This window comes from Sceloporus undulatus, chromosome 2 (assembly GCF_019175285.1).
Source record: "Sceloporus undulatus isolate JIND9_A2432 ecotype Alabama chromosome 2, SceUnd_v1.1, whole genome shotgun sequence".
NCBI classification, from domain to species: domain Eukaryota; kingdom Metazoa; phylum Chordata; class Lepidosauria; order Squamata; family Phrynosomatidae; genus Sceloporus; species Sceloporus undulatus.
In genome coordinates this window covers 6,511,163-6,530,241 of record NC_056523.1, presented here as the reverse complement: position 1 = coordinate 6,530,241, position 19,079 = coordinate 6,511,163, and the positions used below count along the sequence as shown (strand labels likewise).

Here is a 19,079-nt window from a genome sequence, read left to right as displayed (position 1 = left end):
TGAGTTAATTGGTGACTTGTGAAACCTGACTTCCAACTGAACCTTTTTCCACATTGTAAGCACTGAAATGGTTTCTCTCCAGTGTGAACTGCTTGATGAAAAAAAAGGCGATCCTTTCGACTGAATTTCTTTCCACATTCCAGGCATTTAAATGGTTTCTCCCCTGTGTGAACTACTTGATGAGAAGTAAGGTGGGCCTTCCGACTGAACCTCTTTCCACATTCCAGGCATTTAAAGGGTTTCTCCTTTGTGTGGATTCTTTGATGACACAAGAGGTGTTCCTTTCGACTGAATTTCTTTCCACATTCTAAGCATTTAAATAGTTTCTCCCCTGTGTGAATTGCTTGATGATAAATGAGGCTTGCAATCCAGCCAAAAGTCTTTCTATATGCTATGTATTTAAATGGCTTCTCTGCTGTGTGAATTGCTTGATGAGAAGCCAGGTGTTCATTTCGACTGAATTTCTTTCCACATTCCAGGCATTTAAATAGGTTTATCTTCTTCCTGAAGCTCTTTCCACATTCCAAGCACTTCCAAGGTTTCTTACCTGTATGTCCTGCTTCATGGCAAGTCTGGTGTGTTTTCTGCCATGGGCACTTTCTACACTCCAAACCTATTAATGAATTCTTCCTCGAGTGCAATTTTTTGTGTGACATAAACTGTGTCCTCCATCTGAAACATTTGCCACATTTCCAACATTTAAATGGTTTCTCTGTTATTTGAGAGGTTTCGTTTGAAATTGGTATTTTCCCATAACTACTCTCACCATCTTTATAAAGTTGTTTCCCTATGTGTGTTCTCCTGTGAAGATTAAGGCTTGCTTTACAACTGAAGCTTCTCCCACAAACAAGACAAAAACATTCACTTTCTTTTTCATTTCCATTCACATCGCCACCTAGAAATGAGAAAAACATGAGATCAAAACATAAAAGAGGACAAGAAAATTGAAATAAAAACAACTGCCTAACAGACATTATTGTGAGCGGGCTACTGGAAAGACAAATGAGACTCAAAGCTTCTCCATTGACACTCCTGGGGAGCCTTTGGCAGAGACTAGCCAAGGTAGGAACCTCTTTGAAAGAGCTCCTAGTTACTTGCATCCATGAAAGCATGAACCCCCTCTCTCTTAATCATGCTTAACTGGGTATGCTGCTAGATATTTCACCTTAAAAATAGCGAAGAAGGGGGACAGCAATGTGCTGCACAGTTGCTACAGCCAACCCTCAATAAATAATGCCTATTATTATGGAAATCATCCATATTAGAGAGAGGTAGGGAGCTTAACATGTTTAGCTTGGAGAAGAGAAGGTTAAAAAGTGAAGTTTTCCTGCCGCTTCAGAGTCTGGGACCCAGAGCAATGGAGGCAAGCTCCAGGAAAAGAGATTCCACCTCGACATTAGAACGAACTTCCTGAGAGTAAGGGCTGTTTGGCAATGGAACACAGTCCTTTGAAGAGTAGTGCAGTCTCCTTCTTTGAAGGATTGTAAAGTGAGGCAGGGTGGTCATCTGTTGGGGATGCTCTGATTGTGTATTCCTGCATGGCAGAAGGGTGTTAGACTGGATGGCCCTTGAGATCTCTTCCAACACTATGATGCTATGAATGAGGCACAAGGCAGCTTATAACATATTTAAAAAGAATATGCATTAAAATTATACAAAAGTGTCGATAAATTTAAAAAGTAAAAAGTAAACAATTACTCAGTGTAAAAACATAAAACTTTAAAAATATTAATATTCTGTTAGACTATTGTCCCTTTAACAACTAAAGAAAAATATTTTGAGTGGCAAGTGACACATATTCTATGGGACAGCCAAACAGTTGATTCTGAGCACATGGCATGATGCAAAGTTGCTGCAGGGTTGACTCATGCTATGTGGCCCAGAGTAATAACTCAGAGCCAACATTCTATAAGTGGAACAAGGGACAGGTCACATGGGGGTAGTTGTGGTTTGTTTGGAGCAGTTGAACTAACAGTAGTTGATCTGGAGAGTTGTTGTTGTTGTTATTATTATTATTATTATTGGAGTTGGCGAGTCGGTGTATGTAAATATTGTATTATATTGTATACATTGCAACTGAAGATAAAAGCCTTCAGAACTTTGGATGAATTAATTGACTGTGAGTCGCCTTCTTGTGTGTGTGAAAAGTGGTCAGTGCATTGCCAATACCAATAGCTGGGTGTATTGGCTGCATCTGGATGACTTGCACCCAGCCTGCACCAGGAGTTGGTTTTTCCCCTTGCCAACATATTAATTAAAAGACAAACATGAATAACAGCTACCAACAACATTACCAGCCCACCTCGTCTCCTTAAACAAGCAAATTTAATCTAGTATGAGGAGAAGGGAGTCTTACCCAGAGAGGCCACAATCTTCAAATTCTCCCCCATGACTTCCCTATGGAGGGCCCTCTGATCTTGATCCAGAAAGTCCCACTCCTCCTCGCTGAAATACACAGCCACTTCCTCAAAGGTCACCTAAAAAAAGATACCCATCAACTAAACATACTGAAGACCATGAGGAAAGAAAATGAAGTAGGTTAGGGCTGATGAATACAATTTAATTTAACGGAGCAGTCACTATAGGGAACAACTTTGGTGCAGTACAGAGCCGCCTCACTTTGCTGCACAGCACAACTACGCAAAAAAGGACCACTAAAAAGCAACTCCTTTTTGTGTTGCCCCAAACATCTGGCAGCGGTGTATGTCGCTGCTGCGCAGCTTCCATATGGAGGCCGCGCAGCAGTGATGTAATTGCTATGCACATTGTCGATTCAGCGCCGCGCAGTGAGGACTCCCTCATCACTTGCGAAGGGAGTGTGGGCGGGGTGCCCCTTGCACGTGATGAGGGCCTCCTTCGGAGCCCATCTGTACCAGGCCTTTGACTAAAAAAATGGAAAAGGGGTGGTTCTGCCTGGCCTGAAGAGAGAAACAGGGACCCAGGGCACCCAGCCTGACCCCTTCCTGGCCCTTCCAGAGAATTTGGCCCATACCTGATCCAGGTACACAGGTGTTCTCAGTGCCTCAAAAGGAAGAGGGAAGCTGGGATCTATTAGCAATGGCTGTGTTTCGTTGCCTGGAGGGAAAGAAAAGGCTGAACTGTTCCTCTGCTTCTGACTTATGTGTTTTCCTATTCATGCAAACAAGGAAAATCACTAATAGGGTGGAGATATTTTAGAGACTTAGAATGACCTAGAGGTTGATCGGAGAACAAGAAATTATTATTATTTATTACAATCTTTATTTAGATAGCACCATCACTATTTCATAGAATCAGAGAGTTGGAAGATACAGCAAGGGCCATCCAGTCCAACCTCCTGCCTTGCAGGTAATCTAAATCAAAGCATACCCAACAGATGGCCATTCAGCCTCTGTTTAAAGACTTCTAAGGAAGAAGATTCCATTACACTCCGAGGGAATATGTTCCACTGCTGAACAGCCGTTACTTTCCAGAAGTTCCTCCTAATATTGAGCTGGAATCTCTTTTCCTGCAGCTTCCATCCATTGTTCCATATTCTAGTCTCTGGAGCAGCATAAAACAAGTTTGCTCCCTCCTCAAAATGACATCCCTTCAAGTATTTAAACAGGGCTATCATATCACCTCTTAACCTTCTCCTGGCTAAACATCCCCAGCTCCCTAAGTCTTTCCTCATAGGGCATGGTTTCAAGACCCTTCACCATTTTAGTCGCCCTCCTTTGGACATGCTCCAGTTTCTCAATGTCCTTTTTTAATTGTGGTGCCCAGAATTGGAGACAGTATTCCAGGTGGGGCCTGACCAAAGCTGAATAGAGTGGAACTATTATTTCCCTTGATCTAGACACTTTAGTTTTATTGATGCAGCCTAAAATCACATTGGCCTTGTTAGCTGCCACATTGCACTGTTGACTCATGTTCAATTTGTGGTCTACTTGGAATCCCAGATCCCTTTCACATGTAGTTTAATTCAGCCAGGTGTCCCCCATCCTATATCTGTGCATTTCATTTTCCATCCTAAGTGCAGTACCTTACATTTCTCCTTGTTGAAGTTCATTTTGTTAGCTTTGGCCCAGCTTTCTAGTCTATTCAGGTCATTTTGAATCTTGATCCTGTCCTCTGGGGTATTAGCTATTCCCCCTAATTTGGTATCATCTGCAAATTTGATAAGTATGCTTTCAATTCTGTCATCCAGGTCATTGATAAAGATGTTGAATAGCACTGGGCCCAGGACAGAGCCCTGTGGGACCCCACTGGTCACTTCTCTCCAGGCTGAAAAGGAGCCATTGTTGAGCACCCTTTGGGTTCGGCCGATCAACCATTTACAAATCCATGTAACAGTTCCTTTGTCCAGCCCACATTTTACAAGCTTGTTTGCAAGAATTTCATGGGGAACCTTGTCAAAAGCCTTACTGAAATCAAGATATACTATATCCACAGCATTCCCTTCATCTAACAAGCTGGTAATTATATCTATCTATCTATCTATCTATCTATCTATCTATCTATGAGATCAGATTTGTCTGGCATGACTTGTTTCTCTGAAACCCATGCTGACTTTTTGTGATTATGGCATTGCTTTCTAGATGTTCACAGACTCTCTGTTTAATGATCTGCTCCAGAATCTTTCCTAGTACTGATGTCAGACTAACTGGACGATAATTGTTGGGATCCTCTTTTTTCCCCTTTTTGAAGATGGGGACAATGTTTGCCCTCCGCCAGTCTGCTGGGACTTCTCTTGTTCTCCAGGACTTCTCAAAGATTATTGCCAATGGCTCCGATATTACATTTGCCAGTTCTTTTAATACCTTTGGATGTAGTTCTGGAGATTTCATAGAATCATAGATTCTATGATTTATATTCTTTTAGATTAACCTGATATTCTTGTACTATCTCTTTATTTATTCTGTGCTGAGATTCTCCTATTCTGTCCTCTGCTCCATTATCCTCAGATTGAGCACCGTTTGCCTTTTCTGAGAACACTGAGGCAAAGGTGTTGAGTAATTCTGCCTTTTCTCTGTCTCCTGTCAGCATATTGCCAGCTTCTCTACGCAGTGGCCCTACTGTTTCCTTCTTCTTCATTTTGCTTTAGACAAAAAAAAGCCCTTTTTATTGTTCTTGAGCTCCCTCTGGCAAGCCTGAATTCATTCTGGGCTTTAGCTTTTCTGACATTACCCCTACACATGCTCACTATTTGTTTGAATTCCTCTTTGGTGATTTCCCCATTTTTTATACATGTCCCGTTTCAAACTTAGCTCAGTTGAAAGTTCATTAGTCATCCATCCAGGTTTCTTGAGACACCTCTCATTTTTCTTCCTCATTGGAACTGCTTTAATTTGTGCCTTCAGTATCTACCTTTTGAGAAACTCCCATCCATCTTGAATTCCCTTCTCTTTTTGTACAGTGAGCCCTTGGCTTATGCGGGGGATCCATTCTGTCCCCCCCACCGTGTAAGCCGAATAGCGTGTAAGCTCAAGTCCCATTCGATTGACCGGGGCTCACGGCGTGGGAATGTGGACGTCATGGGCGTGTGCGCCATTCCTTCTCCAGTTGCGCAGCTTCCGCATAAGCTGGAAGCCGCGTATGGCACGCCCACCTACCATGCGGGTGCACTGTATACCTGACCATGGGATCACTCCCAGTATTTCTCTAAGTTTATTAAAAGAACAGGAAATGGTTATAAACAAAAATTATGTAAACAAAATTATGGGAAGACTTCAGAAATATATGCCAAGGTAGACTGACTCTCAAAGCAAATTTCAGGGAAGCCCTCAGAAGGGCAAAATATCACTGAGGACTCATTGGCATTTTCTGGGAATCAATATCCAGCTCGGTAGAGAGGTTTCTTTGACTGTAGCGCTTGGCAATAAATACATTGCAAGTCCCAGGCTCTTCCAACACAGAAAGCGAGTAAAAGCTGAGGACTGGCAGGTTATCAGTCTTCAGAAACAGCCCTTCAGCTGCCCTTGTGCAGATTTACATACATGCAGTAAAATAAAATAAAAATGTTTGCTGGTCAATGACCGAATAAACTTTTACATTACATTAAAATAAAAATGTATTTCCCTTCACAATTTTTCAATTGAAAATGTTTGGATTTAAGATAATAATGGCAATAGCATGTACACTAGCAATAGCAAATACATTCCCTCCTCCATTTTCACAGACTTAAAATCCGTGCCCCTCACGGGTGGCAATCGTAGGACAAAATGGTGTGTGTGTGTACTGCTATTACAGTCAATGAGGCTTGAATATAAGCGATTTTCCATTTTTGCAGGGGTGGTGGTGTCCAAAACAGAGCCTCCACGAAAAATGAGGGGCAACTGTACATTTCTATACTGCTTACCGGTGTACTAAGCAGTTTACAAAATGTAAGCTAATTGCCCTCAACAAGCTGGGTACTCATTTTAGCAACCTATGGAAGGATGCAAGGCTGAGTTGACCTACAGAGGAAGCTCCTGGCTGGTATTGAATTCACAACCTCGTGGTTTATGAGTAATTGGCTGCAGTATAGACATTTAAATACTATACCACCAGGTTTAATAATAATAATAATAATAATAATTTGTACTTGATTGGGAAACTGCAATTAGTGCAGAATATGGCAGCCAGTAGTGTCAGGATCGAGGAGGGACCATATTACTCCGGTATTAAAGTCCCTCCACTGGCTGCCTATTAGTTTCCGGGCCCAGTACAAGGTGTTCGTTATCACCTTTAAAGCCCTAAATGGCTTGGGTCCAAACTATCTCAGGGACCGCCTCCTCCCATATAATCCTCCCCGCACACTCCAGTCCTCTGGGAAGAATTTGCTGCAGCCTCAAAGATCTAGGCTTTCGGCTACCTCCCAGAGGGCTTTTTCTGTTGTCGCCCCCAGATTGTGGAACGACCTGCCGGACGAGATCAGTCAACTGACATCTTTAGACAGCTTTAAAAAGGCTGTCAAGACGGATCTCTTCTGGCAGGCCCTTCCGGAATAGATAATCCCACCCTCAAGAACCCTCTTCTCATGAGAGTCCCTAAGGTCCTCTCTGGAAATTTGACTGGATTGCTGCCACAGATTGCTGTTTTGTTTTTGTCTGTTTTGTAATGGTGTGTATGTGTTATGTTGTTTATTTTGTTAGTTTTAATTATAAGTGATTTAATAACTTTTTTTGGGGGGGAGGGAAGTTTTTGTATATATTGTATTGTATTTTATTATTGTTAGCCGCCCCGATTGACCTCAAAGGGGCGGGATAGAAATTTAAAAATTATTTTATTATTATTCATTATAGGGGAATATTTTTTGTCTGATTCTTTACCCATTATGGTGGTGCTTCTTTCATTTTGCTGTACCATCCACTCGGATTGCACTGTCTTCCCAGAGTCTGAGAGAGCCTTCTTTGCCACAGGAAGATCACCAGCCTTTTCTACAATGAGATCCTTGGGAGGAAAAATAAGAGCAAGTATCAGAAAGAGAATGATCTGAAATGACCTGGATCTCCCGTCCAGGATGATTTCCAGAAAGTACTGAACAGTAGATGGGGTTGGCAGAGACGTAGCCAGGATTTTAGGAAGGGGGAGGGGGTGTTCCAGACTAAGTGCCACCATTATAATGGGGCTTTGGAAAGATAATGACCAGCAAAGATAAAAGATCTGGAGGGCGTTTGGATCTTCTTTCCATGATGATTTCCCGAAAATACTGAGCAGTACATTAGACTGGAGGCTTACAATATCTTTGAAATTCCTAGGATAAAACTCTTTCTCACCTGCTGCTTTTTCTGCTTCTTCTCCTCTGCCTGGCTCAGGAGGAAACCTTCAGCCAGGGCTACTGCCTGGGAACTGGTCTCTGCCTCACATTCCCTGACCCAGGCTGCCATCTCTGGGGGAAGGATGGCCAGGAACTGGTCCAGGATCACCAGGTCCAGGATCTGGGCTTTGGTGTGTGTCTCTGGCTTCAGCCACTGATGGCAAAGAGCATGGAGTTGGCTGCAAAGCTCTCGGGGGGCATCAGCTTCCTTATAGTACAACTGCTTAAAATGCTCCTGCTTTACCTCTGAATGGGACGTAACTTCTGTCTGGCTCTTCTGTGTTGATGCTCTGCAGAATTCCCAAATGCTCCCAGCTGGAAGGCATGGCAGGCCTTTCCCTAACTCAGGTCCAGCTGAGTCTTGCTTTTCCATCTTTGACTGGTGTGCCTAGACAGGTTCCAAAATGGCCAAAGAGGCTCTTCCTCCTGCTGCCAGATCCTCACTCAAGGCAAAAGACTGGGAGACCATTCCTAGAAAGGAAAAATGTTTCATGAATGAGGTATGGTGAATGCTCTCTTGAGGTAGAGATTATTAATGCCCAGTTTTACTCTTGACATTTGCTCCTTTCCTTCTTTGTATAGAAGACCAACACCAGCAGTGAAGGAACAGCTAGAGGAGGTGTCCTTTCCTTCTGGGTCAGACAGAAACCTTGAAACTAACCATAAGCCAAACATTTTTAATCCATCCAAGAGCTGTGTCACCATCAACTCATTCCCCAATTTCTCTGCTTGCCCTTGTGTGTTATTATCAGGCCTCCCTTTAAAAGTCCTCCTCTTCATTTATTATTTCTAAAGTATTATTTATCTATCAATCTCTATGGCTATAGGGAAAAAACCAATGCTTCTTTATAGTCATTCCACAGGATGAAGGCAAAACATTTTGGTGCCTGAGGCAAAGTACAAGATGGCCCCCTCTTTGCCCAGAGCACAAGATGGAGGATGATTTCCTGCATGGCAGAATGGGGTTGGACTGGATGGCCCTTGTGGTCTCTTCCAACTCTATGATTCTATGATGGGCTTTAGTCCCCCAAAGAAAGAAAAGGGAGGAGGGAGAGGGACCCTTCTTTGCCTTTCTCAGCCTCACAACTGAATCAAATTATATTCAATAATAATAATAATAATAATAATAATAATTCATTTGTGCCATTCATTTCTCCTCATAATGGACCCCAATGTGGCTAACAAAATATTTAAAACAATTTAAAATTTAAACAAATTAAATTCCTTTCCTTTAGCAGAGTTAAGGAGAAAGGCATGACTTTGAGTAAGGAGATGAACTGCTTCCAAACATCAGCACCAACTGAACAACACAGTAAAAATTCAAAGGAGGAGTGGGAGAGGAAAGAAGGGAGGGAGGGAGGGAGGGAAGAAAGAAAGGGGAACCCGTCCTTTTCACCTTCTTCTTCTTTATCTGAAGACGGAGGAGCAGATTTGCCATTTAAAGAGGCTCAGGAGATGCCTGAAGAGCAGCCAGACTCCTTTTCTCTCCAGGAGGCTCCCCTTGCCTTCCCTCCTGGGCTCCCAAGGGCTGCCTTTCCCTGGGAAGATTTGCACTCAGGGCAGCAATTGGCTGGGAGGAAGAGCAATCTTTTCCCTCCTCCTCCTTTACCTTTCTTGCATCCTCTCTAGGAATCCATTTCCTTCATTTTAACCCTGGCAAAACCAAACAACTCCCTCTTCCCCATGGAATCCAGGATTTCTCATCCATCCCGTGTGTGTGTGTGTGTGTGTGTGTGTTTTAAAACACTTGTTACATTTCCAGGTGGACCTCAGTTTAACAAAGCCACTAACACAAATGAGCCTCCCCCCTCTCCCCCCCAAAAAACCCAACCCTCCTTTTCCTCTGTCCAGCTGGAGGTCTTTTCAGCTGCATCTGAATGTATGGTGACCACTAAGGAGGGATGGAGAAACACAGGCTTTCCATGTGAAACTGCAGCATCAGCCTCTCTGCAGGAAGCAAGGCTAAAAAGCTGGAGCTGGGAAAGAAGGAGAGTTTACTATGGGCGAAGTCTTCCATTGCTGGGTTTGCAAAGTCAATGGTAGCTCCCTCCAGAATCCCTGGCTAGTGGAGCTCCTGTGAAGGGCAAAACGGAGCTTGTGTCCGCACTGCAGAAACAATCCAGTTCGGCAAATATCCAGGATAACTTGTTGGTTTTGGCTGAATCCAATCCCACCCCACTTTAACTGCCAATGGTCCGTGCTATGGAATTCTGGGATCAGTAATTTGACTTCTGGAAGACAAAGTCCAGAAGATAGATTTTCAGTTCCATTATTGTCAGCTGCCTTTGAGCTGGACTCATGGCGACCCTATGATGATGTCTCCAAGCTTCTCCCTCTCTGCTGAGTCCTGCAGGCCCAGGCCCATGGTCTCCCTGACTGAGTCTATCATCTGACAAGTGGCCTTCCTCTTCTTCTGCTGCCCTCCACCTTCCCCAGCATCACTGTCTTTTATAATGAGTCCTTCTTCCTCATGATGTGACCAAAGTATGGCTTCCAGGGAGATTTCTGACCCGAGGATGGAGCAAGCTTGTTTTCTGCTGCTCCAGAGAATAGGAACTATATGGATGCAAGCTTCAAGAAACGAGATTCCAGCTCAACATTAGGAGGACCTTCCTGACAGTAAGAGCTGTTTTGACAATAGAAGACACTTGGAGAGTGGTGGAGTCTCCTTCTTTGGAAGTCTTTAAACAGAAGCTGGATGGCCATCTGTCAGGGATGTTTTGATTGTGAGTTCCTGCATGGCAGAATGGGGTTGGACAGGATGGCTCTAGGAGGTATCTTCCATCTCTATGATTCTAGGCAGCTTCAGCATTATGAGTATGATGACAGACTCACAGAAGCACCTCTGCAGTAAACAACGCTTCTTGTCTCATCTACCTCAACAAGCCTTTCTTTTTTCATTCCAAACAGCCCTGCAAGGAAGGCCAGGTTGAGAAAGTCAGCTTTGCCCAGGGTCCGTTCTCATGGCTGTTTGGGGGACTCCAACCCAGATTGCCAGAAATCCCAGGCCAAGGCTGAAACCCACATCACCAGACTGACCCAAAGGCAGCTTGAGATCCATGCTGGGAGGTTGCTCAAAGGACAACTGGTTGGAGGAGTTTCAAGGAACTTCTGCAATACTTGTTGTTTTGACAGTATAAATGGAAGGCTCCCTGATGTTAAGGGCCTTAGCTGGTTACACACACACACACACACACACACCTCAATTTGCTGGCTTTTGTGTGTTTGGCCTTCATTCAAATAAAAAAGAGGTATGACAGGGTGTCAAATTGGATTATTTCTGCAGTGAGAGAAGAAGCAGCAGCAGCAGCTTGACAAAAGGCAGGTTTGTGACTGATGTCATCATATAGTTTTTGCCAATATGATTTTAACACCCGCAGCCAGTGGCACTGTGAAAACTTGCAACATGTTTTTGTGCATTTTACTTAGCTTTATAAAGGTATAGCTGTTTTGTGGATTTGGATGTTACTGTGCATTGCTATATGTCTAACATGGCTACCCCTGGATATATCACATTTTTCATGTTATCCTCAAGATCTCCCCCCCCCAAAAAAAAAATCTGGTATTCTGTCATGCCCAGCCTGGAAGATGGCTTGGAGGACTCAGAGGATGAGCTAGAGCCTCTGGGATCTGAACCTATAATGGAGGAGCCAGAGCCCCAGGGGCTTGAACCTATAATGGAGGAGCCAGAGCCCCAGGGGCTTGAACCTATAATGGAGGAGCCAGAGCCCCAGGGGCTTGAACCTGTAATGGAGGAGCCAGAGGCTGGCCCTAGTTCTGCTGGAGCAGAGTCTATGGCCCCTCCAGAGGTTCAGCAGTCAAGTTTGCCTGGTGCCAAGGCTGTGGACATGGAGGAGGATCTGGGCAGTGTGCCTACCTTCAAGGAGCGTCGAGCAGAAAGAGAGGGCCTTCGGAGATCTCGGAGGCTTTATCAGAAGCGTCTTCGTAATCAGGCACAGCTGAAGGCCGGCTCCTTGCCTTCTTAAGCACCTGGAGCATGTGTGGTTCTTTGCCAGTGGATATCTGACTCTTTTAGGGGAAAGACTCTGTCTCTGGCTCCTTGGCTTCTTGTCTTGAATACCCGGAAACCTTGACCTTGGACTGCTTCATCGACCTGCCTATCTGTTACCCTGAACCTCGGACCGTCTGACAATTCTCTTAGTAATCCCTTTTGGTAAAGCTACTGCAACTCTCTAGGACTGTGTGGCTTACACTGACTTTGCTGTGCTGGGAGGGGGTTGTTTGTTTGAGAACTAGCTGCCTTATCAGCCCTTTGGCTGCTTTCCCAGACATATTCTGACATCAAAATGACTATTTTGAACAGGAAGATGTGTTGATCAGTGGGTTCAGTGTGGTAAAGCATGAAAGCGTATTTCAGTTGTCAAATGAAACAGTCAGACACAGTTGTAGAAAATAAAAAGAGTAAGGATTTATTATATAACAATAAGGTTAAACATGGACTAATACCACTGGGAAAGCTGGTCCTTCTTAGGTCCTTAATCATAAATTAATTCCTTTTCAATACAAATTCTGTACTAATAAAGTGAGGTTTAAAAACAAGTCACAGATCTGATCTGATCTTGGAAACTGAGCAGGGTTAATTATGGTTAGTACTTGGAAGGGACACTGCCAAAAAATACCAAGTGTTGTAGGTCACATTTCAGAGAAAGGAATGAGAAATAAACCCTCTCAGTATTCTCTCTCTAAGAAGACCCTTCAAAATTCATGTGGTTGTCATTAAGTTGAAAGGTGACTTGCATTCACACACATGGTTAGTTTTAACTATGCGTAATTGAGATCCAGAATACCATTTAGCAACACTTTTTCTTTTATAGTAGAATATGTTTTTGTGCATGTGCTTTATAGACTATAGCAAAGCCTTTGACTTCATAGATCATGAAAGGCTATGGAATGCCCTTAAAGACATGGGAGTGCCAACACATCTGATAGTCCTGATGAGGAATCTGTAGTCAGGACAAGAGGCTACTGTCAGTACATAATATGGAGAAACATAATGGATAGAAACATTGATAGAAATGGGGACTGCAGTCAGGAAATCAGAAGAAGATGAAGAAGGGGGCAGCTATGAAAGAACTAGAAAAGATTCTAAAATGCAAAGGTATACAACTGAGCACAAAAGTTAGAATCATATAAGCCATTATATTCCCTATTACTATGTATGCATATGAGAGCTGGACAGTGAAGAAAGTGGATAGGAAGAAAACCCATTCCTTTGAGATGTGGTGCTGAAGAAGAGTGCTAAGGATCCCATGGACAGCCAAAAAGACAAACAAAGGGGTCCTAGAGCAGATCAAGCCAGAGATCTCCCTAGAAGCCAGGATGACCACACTGAGGCTGTCATACTTTGGACTCATCACGAGAAAGAAAACAAAAACAAACAGCTTCATTTATATACCGCTTCATACTGAACTAAGTGTCTTAAGCAGTTTACAACTGTAAGCTAATTGCCCCCAACAAGCTGTGTACTCATTTTAGCAACTTTGGAAGGATACAAGCTTGAGTTGAGTTTGAGCCCCCTTACCTGCAACCTTATGGTTTGTGAGTGAGTGGCTTGCATGCAAGAGAGGAAGGCCACAGGCCAGATGGATGGACTTTTTAAAGGAGGTCACAGATTTTATGGGGTTGCAGGAATTGAGCAGAGCAGTGGAGGACAGTGGGTCTTGGAGATGTCTCATCCATAGGGTCACCATGAGTCGAGATTGACTCAAGGACAGTTAAGAACAAAAAATGTTTCTGAGGAAGTAAATACCACATCATGTTGTAAAGGTCTTAAGGTTAAAGTGTCAACTGTTCCTCTAATTCAGTAGGCCCCAAACTGTGCCCTTTAAGAGATTTTGGACTTCAGCTCCCAGAAGCCTCAACCACGTTGGCCAATAGTCTGGGATTCTGGGAGCAGAACTCCAAAATTCCTTAAAGAGCACAGTTTGGGGGCCACTGCATCTTCTCTCATATCAGTATTTCCTTAGATTTAACTTGTATTTTAACTTGCAAGTTTTACCCCAGAAAATACTTGAGGTTTGTTCCCAGCCACTGCTTTTGTACTTTATTTTTGCTTCTTTTCTAGGTACTGCAGTGGTCTCTTACTTTACCTACAACGTTTGTCTCAGATATTGTCCTAATGAGTTCAGGGTTCCTGCCAGCCTCTTTTTCATTGATGAAAAGTGAACTTTGTCTTTTGGCTGAAATTTCCAACAGCAAAGTATAGAAACTCTTTTCACACTCTTAATATTTAAATGGTGTCTCCCCTTTATGAGTTAAATGATAAATAGCAATTTGTCCCTTCTGAATCAAACTCTTTCTGCACTCCTACCAATGTGTGATCTAATTGATGTCGAGCAAGGCTATTCTTCTGAGTGAAGCTCTTTCCACATTCCTGGCATTGAAATGGTTTCTCCCCCGTGTGAGTTAATTGATGAGAAGTAAAGTGGGCTTTCCGACTGAAACTCTTTCCACATTCCTGGCATTGAAATGGTTTCTCTCCTGTGTGAGTTAATTGATGAGAGGTAAAGTGGGCCTTCCGACTGAAACTTTTTCCGCATTCCGAGCATTTAAAGGGTCTCTCCCCTGTATGAATTGTCTCATGACGGGAGAGGTTTTCCTTCCGAGTGAACATCTTTCCACACTCCAAGCACTGAAATAGTTTCTCCCCTGTGTGGGTTACTTGATGACGAATGAGGCCTTTCTTCCAGCCGAAGCACTTTCCACATTCCAGGCACTGAAATGGTTTCTCCCATGTGTGAGTTAATTCATGACCTGTGAAATCTGACTTCCAAATGAACCTCATTCCACTTTCCAAGCACTGAAATGGTTTCTCCTCTGTGTGAGTTAATTGATGATGAGTTAAGTATGACATCTGACTGAATTTCTTTCCACACTCCAGGCATTTCAATCGCTTCTCCCCTGTGTGAGTTGATGAATGAATGAAGCTTGTTTCCTGACTGAGGCTCTCCCCACATTTCTCACCTGTATGCATTGTCTCATGACGAGAGAGGTTTGCTTTCTGACTGAACCGCTTTCCACATTGGAAGCACTGAAATGGTTTCTCCCCTGTATGACTTAATTGATGACGAGTTAAGTATGATTTCTGACTGAACCGCTTTCCACATTGCAAACACGGAAATGGCTTGTCTCCTGTGTGATATAGAAGACTTGTCCTTGAACTGAAGCTCTTTCCACACTCCAAGCATTTAAATGGCTTCTCTACTTCATGAGTTGTTTGATAATGAATAAAGCTTATCTCTCCATATTCCAAGCATTTCAAAAGTTTCTTCCCTGCATGTTCTGCTTCATAGTTAATCTGGTGTATCTTCTGCCTTGGGTTCTTGCTACACTCCAAATCTATTAATGATTTCTCCCCTGAGTGCAGTTTTTGGTGTGACATAAAGTGTGACCTACACCTGAAACTTTTGCCATATTTCCAACATTTAAATGGCTTCTCTGTTATTTGATCGGTTTCATGGGAAACCAGTTTTTTCCTACAACTACTCTCACCATCTTTAAAAGATTGTTCTCCTATGTGCGTTCTCCTGTGAAGATTAAGCTTTGATCTACAATTGAAGCTTCTCCCACAAACAGGACAAAGACATTCACTTCTGTCTTCATTTCCAATTATATCACCACCTAGAAATGAGAAAAATATATGGTCAAAGCACAAGAGAGGACAAAAAACCCAAAATAAAATGACTGCCTAATGACCATTACTGGAAAGACAAACAAGACCCCAGAGCTTCTCCAATGGCATTCCTGGGAGCCCTGTGGCAGAGACAGCTCAAAGTAGAAAGCTCTTTGAAGGAGCTCCTAGTTGCTTGCATCCATCAAAACATGAACCCAGGAATTATCCTGTCTCTCAACTGGGTTTGCTGCCAGATATTCCTCCTTAAAAATAATGTGTATTGGGAACTGCACTGTGCTTCACAGCTGCTACAGCAAATCTTCAATAAACAATGTCGATTATTATTGTTATTATTATTTTCTATCCTACATTTCTCTCAAAAATGTGTCTTGATCAAGGGAAATAATAGTACCACTTTGTTCTGATTACGTCAGGCCTCACCTGGAATAGTGCTTCCAGCTCTGGGAGCCACAATTCAAAAAGGATATTAAGAAGCTGGAGCATGTCCAGAGGAGGGTGACAAAAATGGTGAAAGGTCTAGAAATCACGCCTTATGAGGAGCGAGCGACTGAGGGAGCTGGGTAGGTTGGGAGGTGATATGATATCCTTGTTTAAATAGTTGAAGGGATATCTGTTTCAAGTTTGGTTATTGTTAAAAGCTATAAGCCACCACAATTCAATATAATTAAGGTAAAATAGAAACAAATGAACAGTAATAAATTTAAAATAGAATAATCATTACCTGCACCATTTGCGGGCTTGCCATCTGTGGATTTAAGCTCACACAGATGGCAAGCCTGGGGGGACAAATGGTGTGTGTGAGTGCACTGCGCACACAGCACCACACACAGGAGCCATTAGAATCAATGGGGGTTTAAATCCCACAGTTTTTTCCCTACGTGTGGGAGGGTCCAGAACAGATCCCATGCGTATAACAAGGGCCCACTGTACATGTAACAAGCAAGATATCAAAAAATATATATACTAGTACAAAAATATAAAATAATCTTTAATATAAAGTAAATTAAATTAAAAGCCCCCATGTTGTGTACCATGTATCCTCATCATCTCCATACAAATCTGCTTAAGGGGAGGTCTATTGGAAAAGGAGTGGAGAATATGATTAAAGAACTTTTGTCTAGGGCATTGCGAAAGATAGTGGTGAATGTCCTCTACTTTCCTTGACTTACAAATGCAAAGTCTTTGATGCACTGGACTATTATTGGATCTTCCTTTCAAATAGGTGGACGGCATACACTGAAAGTGTAGGGCTGTAAACACTTTTATAAGTGGGGATGAGGTCAATTAAAAATATTATTCCATTCCAAAAGATATTTTACATAGTGAACACCATAAAAAATGTGTTCTTTGGGAAGGCATCTGTAGGTCCCACCATTTGGAGGCAAGCTGAATTTTTTCTTTAACTACCTGTTTGACTCTGTTGGTAGAATAATTCAGAAAGCCTTCTACATTAATCCCACAATGATGGAGTATTTTCCTGACTGAATCTGTCCAAGAGTTTTGGGAGTGAGATCATGCTAGCCAGCTTCAGCCAATATGAGGCTAGAGCCATATGCACACTGGCTTTAAGAGAGATTAGCCCTGTTTCAGATCTTAAATAGAAGCTGGTGTACCTTTAAGGGCAGCCAGCAGGAATTTCACAAAGGCATTCTGCACCGTTTCTAAAGCAAAAACATTATTGTATCCCCAAATCTCTGTGAAATGCAGTAACTGTGGAACAATTTCTTCTGAAAGACCGCAACTGTAGGAGGAACCATATTGCCCCAATGGGGTCTACAAAACCTCCAAAGGGCATTAATGGAATGGGAAAATTTTCCATGACAAATTTGAATTAAATCCCAAGCCCAAATATTTATAGTAGGATTGCTGTTATGTGGCTTTTGCATTCGGTCTCCAACTGTGAGGTTTTCTTTAAAGTCTCCGCATCCCAACCAAGGTGCAAGAAATCAAGATAATATCGTCTGCATACAGAAAGACTGGCATCCTGTATCAAAACTGGGAAGTATTCTAACATTGTCAGATCATGAACAATATCATATATATATAAATTAAATAAGAAAGGGCCAGAAGGCATCCCTGTCGAACTCCCCTACATGTCAGGATATTGTCTGATAATAGTCCATTTGTCCCGAGTCTAACTTTAAGAGAAGTGATAGTATGTAACAGTTGAATTAAAAAGAGCAGCCTTCTATCAGTATTAATGGTGGCTAACATTTCCATGTACATTTCCTGTCCCTTTTGCCACCAGGACCAAGAATTTAATGGAGTCCCTTTCCAGGAGTCCCTAGCTCCATCCAAGTCTGCCCTTTTTTCCCTGAGTAAATTTGTGTACTTCATAGATTTATGTAGAACCTATAGTTTTTTAATGGATCTTCAAAGGGATGTCATATTGAGGATGGAGAAAGCTTGTTTTCTGCTGCTCCAGACACTAGGAAACGGAATAATGGATGCAAATTACAGGAAAAGAGATTCCACCTCAACATTAGGAAGACCTTCCTGACAGTAAGAGCTCTTCAACAGTGAAACAAGCTCCCTTGGAGAGTGGTGGAGTCTCCTTCCTTAGAGGTCTTTCAACAGAGGCTGGATGGCCATCTGTCGGGGATGCTCTGGTTCTGTGTTCCTGCATGGCAGAGGGGTGTTGGATTGGATGGCCCTTGAGGTCTCCTCCGACTCTAGTATTCTATGAATGAGACACAAGGCAGCTTACAACATATTTCAAAACACTTTAGGTTAAAAACTATAGAAAAGTATCAAAAGTATAAAAATTTCTAAAAACTAAATAATTGATCAATGTAAAAACATAAAACTTTAAAAACATTAACATTCATTAAAAGATAAACATTAATAACAGCTCCTCGCAACATTAACAGCCAACCCCAGTCACATTAAACAAACCAATATTTCATTTTTATTGAGAAACAAAGAAAGCCCTTTTTTAAGGGACTCTCTAGGACAGAGGAGTTCCCCACACAGTGCTACATAGTTAGCAGAACATCTGCATCTTGAAATCCTCCACTAAAGTCTTGACTAAGGTCAGCCAGCTTAGGACTTCCTATGAAGAGATCACTGAAACCAATCCAGTAGGAAGGGGACAACGTAGACTGTTGAAATGCAACATGATGGTAGGGAGGGGCAATGGTATTTCACTATCATTTGCAAGCTGATTCAATTTAGCATGAGAAGAAGGGAACCTTACCCAGGGAGGCCACCATCTCTAAATTCTTCTCCATGACTTCACAAAGCAGGGCCCTTTGGTCTGGATCCAGAAAGCACCACTCCTCATCGCTAAAATACACGGCCACCTCTTCAAAGGTCACCTGGGAAATTAGATACCCATCAACCAAACATACTGAAGTCATAGTTTTTTTGTGGATTTTTAGGGCAATGCAGCCATGTTCTAGAAGAGTTTATTCCTGATGTTTCGCCAACATTTGTGGCTGGCATCTTCAGAGAATGAAATGAAGTCAATCAGGAAAGAAAATGAAGTAGCTTACGACTGCTGAATGCAATTATATTTTTGGTGTAACAGAGCTCAGAATAGCTTTAGTGAACAACTTTGACTTAAAAAAACGGAGAAAGGGAGTGCTTCTGCCTTGTTCATAGAGGAAAGCAGTGAACTAAGGTACCCAGCCTGACCCCTTCTTGGCCCTCCAGGGAATTTGGCCC

General features: G+C 42.6%; 3 protein-coding genes across 8 annotated transcripts in view; 1 reads left to right on the top strand and 2 right to left on the bottom strand.

Annotated features, from left to right (window-relative positions):
• Positions 1–9,315, bottom strand: part of LOC121924288 (zinc finger protein 202-like) — a 13,813-nt gene extending 4,498 nt beyond the window's left edge. The window contains exons 1-5 of the mRNA XM_042455620.1: positions 9,156–9,315; positions 7,719–8,230; positions 7,272–7,392; positions 2,993–3,075; positions 2,357–2,477 (exon numbers count right to left, since the gene is read on the bottom strand). Of these exons, the coding sequence (XP_042311554.1) occupies positions 2,357–2,477; positions 2,993–3,075; positions 7,272–7,392; positions 7,719–8,132 (739 nt within the window). The 5' untranslated portion in view covers positions 8,133–8,230; positions 9,156–9,315. The remainder of the gene's footprint in view (positions 1–2,356; positions 2,478–2,992; positions 3,076–7,271; positions 7,393–7,718; positions 8,231–9,155) is intronic.
• LOC121924250 (zinc finger protein OZF-like) overlaps positions 1–19,079 on the top strand; it is a 113,457-nt gene that overhangs the window by 58,476 nt on the left and 35,902 nt on the right. The gene's annotated exons all lie outside the window — the stretch shown is intronic.
• The window catches only part of LOC121924257 (oocyte zinc finger protein XlCOF6-like), a 7,631-nt gene continuing 1,692 nt past the window's right edge, over positions 13,141–19,079 (bottom strand). For both annotated transcript variants that reach the window (XM_042455553.1, XM_042455552.1), the window contains 2 exons: positions 18,610–18,730; positions 13,141–15,400 (listed from right to left, as the gene is read on the bottom strand). In XM_042455553.1, the coding sequence (XP_042311487.1) occupies positions 14,028–15,400; positions 18,610–18,730 (1,494 nt within the window). In that variant the 3' untranslated portion in view covers positions 13,141–14,027. The remainder of the gene's footprint in view (positions 15,401–18,609; positions 18,731–19,079) is intronic.